The sequence below is a fragment of the Alexandromys fortis genome, unplaced genomic scaffold (assembly GCF_014885135.2).
Source record: "Alexandromys fortis isolate MF-2015 unplaced genomic scaffold, M_Fortis_MF-2015_v1.1 scaffold_161, whole genome shotgun sequence".
Lineage (NCBI taxonomy): Eukaryota > Metazoa > Chordata > Mammalia > Rodentia > Cricetidae > Alexandromys > Alexandromys fortis.
Genome location: NW_026068073.1, coordinates 656,317 through 665,661, shown reverse-complemented (window position 1 = coordinate 665,661; position 9,345 = coordinate 656,317). Strand labels below are relative to the sequence as shown.

The following is a 9,345-nucleotide window of genomic DNA, read 5'->3' as shown; positions in this document are numbered from 1 at the left end:
ATCTTGAGCTTGTGACCCACACAGCAAGTAGTAATTGCTTATTAGAACTACCATGGGGGGGGGGTAAAGAAATCAGAAACATTTTTTATATCTTAAGTCCTTTTTTTTAGACCCTCAAAGCTTATAAACTTTTATTTGCATGCCTTTTGTTGCTAAACTGACATTATAACTGCCCTAGCCATCAATACTATCAGGGATCTCAGAAGGATAAATAAAGTGTATCTGAGTGCAGACCAAATTGTTTCCGAATCTATTATAATTGACAGGGACCAGCGCCCATACACAGTTAGTCATGCCCAGGTCTCTATGGCATTAGAAGCAGAAATATCCAGAACAGCAGTCTCACTGCCTAAGCCAGGTCCATAAGGTGAATTTTTCTTTTTCCTGTGGAAGAGGGACATGGAAAAGTCTGACCTTATTTTGTCTAGGCAAAAGTGGTGCAATCAATTCTCCAAGGTCCTGCTGTTTGCCCATAGTCTGGACCCGGTCTTGGCAACAGGTGTTGCACTGGGGCATCTCACCCAGTGGTCAGCGTCATCATAATCCAGGTGGAGACATCATGGTGTCCATAACTTCTCTGGAGACCTTGGGTCACTGCTAGGATCTCTGAGTCTCTGTCTGATATAATAAGCTTTTTAATCATTATTTTAAATGCCATATCCTGCAGATCTCTGAAGTTTGAGGGCTGCCTAGGTATGTGTGATTAGACAAAATTTGTTTTTTATTATTTGTTTTAAGTTTGACTTTGAAAACATATACAAGGAACTAAACTAAATACGACTTATTTCTGTAACTAATAATATCAGTAGTTTAAGGATGACTGACTAACTTGTATTTCCTCACAGTCTATAATAAGTCAGCAGCTTTCACAAGACTAGAACTCCACACTCTGTAATGATTCTGAACTGAAGCTAGTAAAGAAACTGAATGAGTCATTCTGAGGGTAAACACAGAACAAGTTCTATCCAGCTGTTAATGCTGCCTCCTGGAAGGCAAGGAACAGGTTCCCAGGTGAAATGGGATCAGGAGGAAGTCTAAGAGCTAGCATTGCCCTAGGGCAAACTGAGAATAAGGCCTACCTTCCTGCTGGTGTATAGAACCTACCTTGGCAGGTGTGTACTAAGTTGCCCTGAGAAAGCTGCCCTCTTTCCCCCTTCACAAGTACAGATGACAGGACTCAGTCAGGGTCCTGTCTGTTCAGGGGCTCAAATCTGTTGATAAGAAGAAGCAAGATGCTGGGCGGTGGTGGCGCATGCCTTTAATCCTAGCACTCGGGAGGCAGAGGCAGGCGGATCTCTGTGAGTTCGAGACCAGCCTGGTCTACAAGAGCTAGTTCCAGGACAGGCTTCAAAGCCACAGAGAAACCTTGTCTCGAAACACCCCCACACACAAAGAAGAAGAAGAAGAAGAAGAAGAAGAAGAGGAAGAGGAAGAGGAAGAGGAAGAGGAAGAGGAAGAGGAAGAGGAAGAAGAAGCAGAAGCAGAAGCAGAAGCAGAAGCAGAAGAAGAAGAAGCAAGATCATTAGTGGCCTGTTAGAGCTGGAAGTAAGGTTGCTAACCATGGAGACCAGTTGAGCACCTTTTCATCCAGCTTCTGTGTGAGTGTTCTGTTCTCTATCATTAACAAGGCCATTGGATCTCTTATTACCCCAGAGTGATTAACTAAGGTAGAAATGAAAGACTCTAAATGCATTTTTAAGCTCCCTCAACCCTAAGACATTTTTCTAAAACCTTACACTCACTCTATCTTGGAAAAGGGACAGTCGCCCCCCCCCCCAACACATATACTGGACTGCTCATCCCCCTGTGTTCTTGTGAATAATCTTCAAACGTAACTCCATTTTTGGAATTGAGGCAAATACAACCCACAGATGTTGACTCAGTTCCTGATGTGTTGATTTAGTCACTGAACCAAAGGTCAGGATGGACCACAGATGCTCTCCCTTATCACCTGACCACGTAACTATTCTCCTGCCCTGGAATAGACCAATCATTGCTAGTAACCCTTTGAATAAGCCAATCCAATAAGTTGGAAAAACAACCTACAGGTCACCCCCTTGTATCTGTGGCTTTTTGCTTTAAAAGATGGACTGTAACAGCTATCGTGGTCCTTCATATCCCGAACCTGAAGGACCCTGTCATGACAGAATAAAAATCCTCTTGCTTTTGCATCAATTTGTGGTTATGTGAATGGTGTCTGGAGCAACTCTTCCCTGATGTTTGGACATCTGGTCCAACAGAAACACGTTCTTTCCCTAGAAAAGGAGGTCCAAACCTTTTAGTATTAATACAAAAATTTATGACTCAGTTTATCCAAATAGCATAAACCCTAATAATATAAAACATCTTATAGCACAGATGTCTCACAGCCTTATAAATTTATTTAGAAACTTAAAATCTCTTAAATGTCTTCCTGCAATATTAAAAATAAAGTACTTCTCTGGTCCCACCCTCGACAGCATATAAACAGCCTGTCTTTTAGATCTCAGCCTGCTCCATTTCACTGTAGTTGGTGCTTCTGGTGATGATCCCCTGGCACTGGCATTTCTAAAACTGTTAAAGTCCATTGTTGCAACTGCACATTCTTTGGGGCTCTAGTCCTGCCATACATTTGTAAATCTCAGCTGTTTCCTGTGATCCCTTTATGTCTTTATAACCATTATCACCTGGGTGACTCTTAATTAACAAAGTCTAGCTGGCAGAACGGCATAAAACATTGAGGTGCAGCTTTAATACTTAAAATCATATATATATATAAAACCTTGTTTTTAGAACGGGACATGAGTCACTATGCACAAATCTATCCCAACCCAAACTATCTTGGAGATATGTTAGGCCCACTCCACGTGGTCACCTTTAATTAAGTTGGCGGTGAAATCACGTGGCAGTCATTTATTTATTTATTTGTTTATTTATTTATTTAGGTTTTTCGAGACAGGGTTTCTCTGTGGCTTTGGAGCCTGTCCTGGAACTCACTTTATAGACCAGGCTGGCCTCGAACTCAGAGATCCGCCTCCTCTGCCTCCAGAGTGCTGGGATTAAAGGCGTGTGCCAGGGGCTGGAGAGATGCCTGCTCTTCCAAAGGTCCTGAGTTCAATTCCCAGCAACCACATGGTGGCTCACAACCATCTGTAATGAGGTCTGGCGCCCTCTTCTGGCCCGCAAGCATACAGACTATTGTATACTAAATAAATAAATATTAAAAAAAAAAAAAAAAGGCATGCGCCACCACCGCCTGGCAAACCTTTGTAATCTGTACGGGGACTGCAGGAGCTCCTCCTGAGAACTGCGAAGATTCCCTGCAGCTGTTGGATCCCACTGGCGCTGCCTTTCTGTCACCTGTCCCAGGACTTGTGGGGACTCCAGAGGGAGGCTCTAAATAGCCTGTCTCATTTCAGAAGCTACAGCAGAAACATTATCAGGAACTAATCAAGAAGTAGAAGAACTGAGAGCCCCTGTTCTCCAACTTAAACTATCTTGGTCGTCAACAGTTTACTGGAGTGTGCTGTCATCTCTGATTTCTCCCACACTATTGACAACTAATTGGTGATCTGCGTAAAGAAATAGACAAGATCTCTCAAACAAATTTAGACCGGCCAACATGGCTCCAATGGCTCTCTAATGTGGTTTCTACCAGTTATCATAATCAGTGACTAACCCATGTGTGTGACTCCAATGCATGACCAACCATCACTTATGCCCAAGTCACAGAGCCCCCGCAAGCCGACTAAGAGACCGAGTCCTGTGTGTAAAAGCCAAGAGCCTTTGTTCAGCTTGGACTCTGTCTGTCTGACACAGCGGTTGAGAGCAGAGAGTGCCCAGCCCAGTCGGGGTAGGGATTTTATCATAGTAGAGGTGGGGGGGGGCATTTCCAGGGTTCAGGACCCTGATTGGCTGACTTTTTTTGGGGGGGGGTTCGAGACAAGGTTTCTCTGTGGCTTTGGAGCCTGTCCTGGAACTAGCTCTGTAGACCAGGCTGGTCTCGAACTCACAGAGATCCACCTGCCTCTGCCTCCGAGTGTTTGGGATTAAAGGTGTGTGCCACCACCGCCTGGCCTGATTGGCTGACTTTTGTCTAGGGATCTTGGCAAAGGGAAAGGGGAATAGGTGAGTCCTGGGCTCAGGGCCGTCTGGTGGTCTTACCTCATCTTACCAGGGTTGGATGTCAGGTACTCCCTCAGATGCTGGCCACCCCTGTGTGGTGCAGGCTTAGTGCGTTTCCTGGAACCCGGCGCTGCCTGCCCTGGCAGCTGTGAGGCCTGGGCCCCACAATCGCCAGTCATATAAACAGTTCTAGAAACATTGCTGCTGAGCGATATTATAATACACCCTCCTGTCAAAGATTTGACAGGGAAACATAAGCCGGGGGAGGGGGATGAGGAGCCTACCTGACTCCATTTTGAAGGCAGAAGCTTTTATGCTGTGTGAGTTTCTTAGTGAGAGTTGAGTTGCTTGTCTCCTGGAACCTTCCCCAACCCACGACACTGATTTGTTTTTGAGAATACCCTGACCCTCCTTAGCCCTCCCTAATCCTGGCCCCTCCCTAATTACACGGCAGGTGATTTTTTATTTTTTATTTATTTTATTTTTCCTCACTGACACATCGTCTCTCTTCTGGGAAACTACTCCTTAAAAAGAACCCAAGAGCTGGATCCTCTGCTGTTCTCTTTAACTCAACTTAGGAGGCAGTCGCTGGCCAGCTCTTGGGTACACCCCAATAAAAATCAAGCTTGCTTCAAATTTTGCCCAAATTGTGGTAGTGGTCTTATTTTTCATGTTTGCGATTAACAAGGTGAGAAAGTTGGGAGCCAGCTATTAAAATGTTGGGGCTGAGGGAAGCGGCTGGAGCCCAGTTTCCTAGGTCTGAGGAAGAGGTGCCTGCCGTTAGGGGTCTGGAGACAATCTGATGGGGGAGGGCTGGGGGAGGGACCCTGAGTCTGAAGGAGGATTGTCAGGGTGGGGATTCCTGGGTCCGAGAAATAAGGGCTAGGAGCCAATCTCCACGTCTGAGGTAGGAGAGGCGGCCCAATTCTCCCAGGCGTGTGGCCTTCCTGGGAACACCCTTTCCCAGGGGCAGCCTTTAAGGACACAGCTTGTACATCTGGTCCCACTACTTCTGCGGACTGAGGAGGTGGAAAGAGGCTGTGAGGGCGTGGGAGACGAGCCAAATCAACTGGGAATGGCAGCTGTACCCCGATACTCCGGGAAAGTGGTGGTGGTAACTGGGGGTGCTCGTGGCATCGGGGCTGGGATCGTGAGAGCCTTTGGTGAGTAAGGGTCTTCCTGCCTGGGTTGTACGGATGGCTGGGACGACAGGTTCTCAGAATGGAAGAGATTCCATTTCCTTTTCTTTAAAAATGATTTACTTAGTCTTTTTTGTTTATTTATTTTGATTTATTTAACTTTATTTTATGTGCATTGGTGTGAAGGTGTCAGATCTCGCGGAACTGCATTTTCAGACAGTTGTGAGCTGCCATGTGGGTGCTGGGAATTGAACCCAAGTCCTCTTGAAGAGCAGTCAATGCTCTTAACCACTGAGCCATCTCTCCAGCCCCTGATTTATTTATCCTTAAATAATTTGTTTATTCTTATTTTTTTCTGTGCATTGTTTTTGTCTGTGTGAGAGAGTTGGGTCCCCTGGAACTGGCATTACAGACAGTTGTGAGCTGCCACCTGGGTGCTGGGAATTGAACTCAAGTCCTCTGGAAGAGCAGTCACAGCCAGTGCTGAGTTTGGCGTAACCACTGGGCCATCTCTCCAGCCCTCAGTTTTACCTGAGTCAGTTTGGACTGTTGGGTGAGCTGCGTGACGAAGGCTTCAGCCGGTGCTGAGAAGAGTTCTTCCCTTGGCTGGGAGGTAGTGGCACACGCCTTTGATCCCAGCACTAGGCAGGCAGAGTTCAAGGCCAGTGTGGTCTACACTTCAAGTTCTACTAAGCCGGGGCTACACAGAGAAACCGTCTCGAGCCGGGCGGTGGTGGCGCACGCCTTTAATCCCAGCACTCGGGAGGCAGAGGCAGGCGGATCTCTGTGAGTTTGAGACCAGCCTGGTCTACAAGAGCTAGTTCCAGGACAGGCTCCAAAACCACAGAGAAACCCTGTCTCAAAAAAGAAAAAAAGAAAAGAAAAAGAAACCGTCTCGAAAACCCGAAGAGTCCTGGGTTAGGATTAGGGGTTAGGGTTAGGCTTTCCCCTGATGGATCCCTACAGACGATAGCTTTGAGGAATATATTCCTCGTAGGTTTGGGATTTTTCTAGAATCCAGGATGGAGGGAATTTGTCTCAAGATTCTACCCTTTGCGAGAACAGAAACGAGAGCCTCTGGAGAGCGGTGCTCCGGGTGGCCACAAGGGGGCAGCAGAGGCAGCGCCCCAAGTTGGCAGGACCCGTAACTTTTCTCCCTCTCTTTGTTGGCAGTGGACAGTGGAGCTCAAGTGGTTTTCTGTGACAAGGACGGTGAGTGATCAGTCCTCAGCCCTGCCTTCCCTCCATCGACTCACGGATCCAAGCCTAGCACTCCTCCCTCAGCCCCCATGCCTGGACCCATGTCCTCTGCCCTCAGTCTCAACTCTTCTCCCTCAGACCCAGAGTCTTTCTCTTACAGAGGCGGGGGGCCGGGCTCTGGAGCAGGAACTCTCGGGCACTGTCTTCGTCCGTTGTGATGTGACTCAGGAAGGAGATTTGCAGGTGAGCATTGCCTATCCCTACCCCCACCCCCGTCTCTAGTAACCCCACCCCTCTCCTCGCCTCTTTGCCAGCTCAGTGCGCACAGGTGCACAGGAGACCCTTCCTCCGGAGACTCAGTCTCCCGCTTTCGCCGTCTTCTACAGGGGCGCGCTGGGCTCTGTCCTCCACTTGAGTCAGGTGGGAAGAGGGAGCATCAATAGTGAAGTCGGCTTGTGGGCGAGCCTGTGGGGCATTTTCTTTCTTTTCTTTTTTTTTTTTTTTTTTCTCGATACGGGGTTTCCCTGTGTAACTGTCCTGGCTGTCCTGAACTAGCTCTTGTGACCAGGCTGGCCTTGAACTCACAGGGATTCACCAGCAGCGTCTGCCTCCTGAGTGCCACAACCGCCCTGCTGGGGGCATTTTCTTATTAGTAGTTGTTGTGGGAGGGTCCAGCTCCCCGGGGTATACACTATCACTAAGCAGGAGGTCCTGGATCAGGGGGCTGAACAAACCCTAGGGAGCAGGGTTCTTCCATGGGCTCTGCTTCAGCTCCGACCTACAGGCTTCTGCTCTGAGCCCCTACCCGGACTCCTCTCAGTGATGGAGTGTGACCCTCCCCCCACTCCCCTCAGTGATGGAGTGTGACCCTTCGCCCCACTCCCTTCGGTGATGGAGTTTGACCCCCCCACTCCCCTCAGTGATGGAGTGTGACCCTCCCCCCACTCCCCTCAGTGATGGAGTGTGACCCTGTCCTCCCCAGCTGCTTTGTCACAGCAGTCGAAACCCTGGCCATGCCCTGGCAGCTGAGGTGCTCACTCAAGCGTCTCAAGCTTCCTGTCTTCTCTCCTTTCTTGACCTCCTGTGACCCTTCTCCCCTCCACCTCACTCTGCCCTGCTACCCCAACTGAGCCTGTCCTGACTCACTGCAGTCTGTTCTCTCCTCAGACTTTGATTTCCGAGACCCTCTCTCGGTTTGGCCACCTAGATTGTGTGGTGAACAATGCCGGCTACCGTAAGTTGTGTGGCTTAGGGGCTACTGTCCCCCAATGTCTGCTTCTATCCTATTGTCCCATCCTTCCCCTTAAAAGGTGTTACATGTGTGTGCGTGTGCCTGTGTCATCTCCATGCCTCAGTTTCCGTCTTTGAAATAAGAAGCTGGGCGGTGGTGGCGCACGTCTTTAATCCCAGCACTTGGGAGGCAGAGGCAGGCGGATCTCTGTGAGTTCGAGGCCAGCCTGGTCTACAGAGCTAGTCCCAGGACAGGCTCCAAAACCACAGAGAAACCCTGTCTCGAAAAACCAAATAATAATAATAATAATAAAATAAATAAATGAAATAAGAATCATCGGGGCTGGAGAGATGGCTCAGAGGTTAAGAGCATTGCCTGCTCTTCCAAAGGTCCTGAGTTCAATTCCCAGCAACCACATGGAGACTCACAACCATCTGTAATGGAGTCTGGTGTCCTCTTCTGGCCTGCAGGCGTACACACAGACAGAATATTGTATACATAATCAATCAATCAATCATCACCTTTTTCACTGGGGGTGCTGTGGTCTCCAAGCGAGGTCACACTGCCCCTTAGGTTATTCCAAGGGCCTGTGTGTTTCCTGCTTTGCTGAAGGCCCAGGCCCTGGTTGGTGACAAGGACACCCCAGGCCCTGGCTGGTGACAAGGACACCCAGACACACTTTATCAGACTCCACGTGGTGTGGCAGTCTGGAAGGTTTCCATTAACCTAACAATGTGTTTCCATGGAAACTAAGGCTCAGAGAGCACGCAGGCCCTCCAGAGTCCCGGGGCTCCCCTAGCATTCAGAGTTGCAGAGAGTCCTTGTTATCTGTATTATTCTTTTAAAGCAGGTTGTGTGTGGAGACAAACACATGACAGACAAAACACGCACAAAAGGAGAAGACACAGACACGCGGCTCCCACGTGGGTGCGCTTTAATGGGGGGGGGCACGATAAGGGCCGTGCGCGCAGGTGTCCGTAATCCAGGAGGAATCTGGGAGCTGTAGTTTCCAAAAGGAACAACATTCTGTGTCCTTCTTTTCTTAGGCTCACGCTTATTCAGTCTGGCTACACAACCAAATTCCGTTGTGGGGAGTGCAGGGAAACCCACATTCCACAGTGGGGAGAGCAGATACCAGCTGGGGCGTGGCCCAGTGATTTAGCCCTGCAGTGGCAGGTCTGGGCCAGCAGAGACTGCCATGGTGCACAGTGCGGCACAGCCTCCTTCTTTGCCTTGCTCCCTAGCTCTCTGCCTCTCCGATCCTCTCCCCTCTCCTGTCTCCCTCTCTCTTCTCTTCCCTTTAGACCCACCTGCGCAGTGGCCTGAGGAGACTTCTGCCCAGGACTTTCGCCAGCTGCTGGAGCTGAACCTATTGGGGACATACACCCTGACCAAGGTGAAGCAGGCGCAGTTGCAATGGGCGTGTCTCATTTCATCGGGAGCACATTGAACAGTGGTTATCAACCTGTGGGTAGCAACCCCTTTGGGGATCAGATGACCCTTTCACAGGGGTCATCTAAGATCATCAGAAAACACAGATATCCACAGACTTTATGCTTGGGGTCAGCAGAACATGGAGCTGTGTTAAAGGGGTCAGCCTTCGGAATTCTGAGAACCGCTGCTCTGTGTAGAAAACAAATGGGCCCAAATTCCCCCCCCCCCCCCCCCCCC

The 9,345-nt window shown here is 49.0% G+C and overlaps 1 protein-coding gene across 1 annotated transcript in view; it reads left to right on the top strand.

Moving 5' to 3' along the window:
- The first annotated feature begins 5,179 nt into the window (after positions 1-5,179).
- The window catches only part of Hsd17b14 (hydroxysteroid 17-beta dehydrogenase 14), a 12,368-nt gene continuing 8,202 nt past the window's right edge, over positions 5,180-9,345 (top strand). The window contains exons 1-5 of the mRNA XM_050121303.1: positions 5,180-5,267; positions 6,393-6,455; positions 6,604-6,686; positions 7,611-7,677; positions 8,979-9,070. Of these exons, the coding sequence (XP_049977260.1) occupies positions 5,180-5,267; positions 6,393-6,455; positions 6,604-6,686; positions 7,611-7,677; positions 8,979-9,070 (393 nt within the window). The remainder of the gene's footprint in view (positions 5,268-6,392; positions 6,456-6,603; positions 6,687-7,610; positions 7,678-8,978; positions 9,071-9,345) is intronic.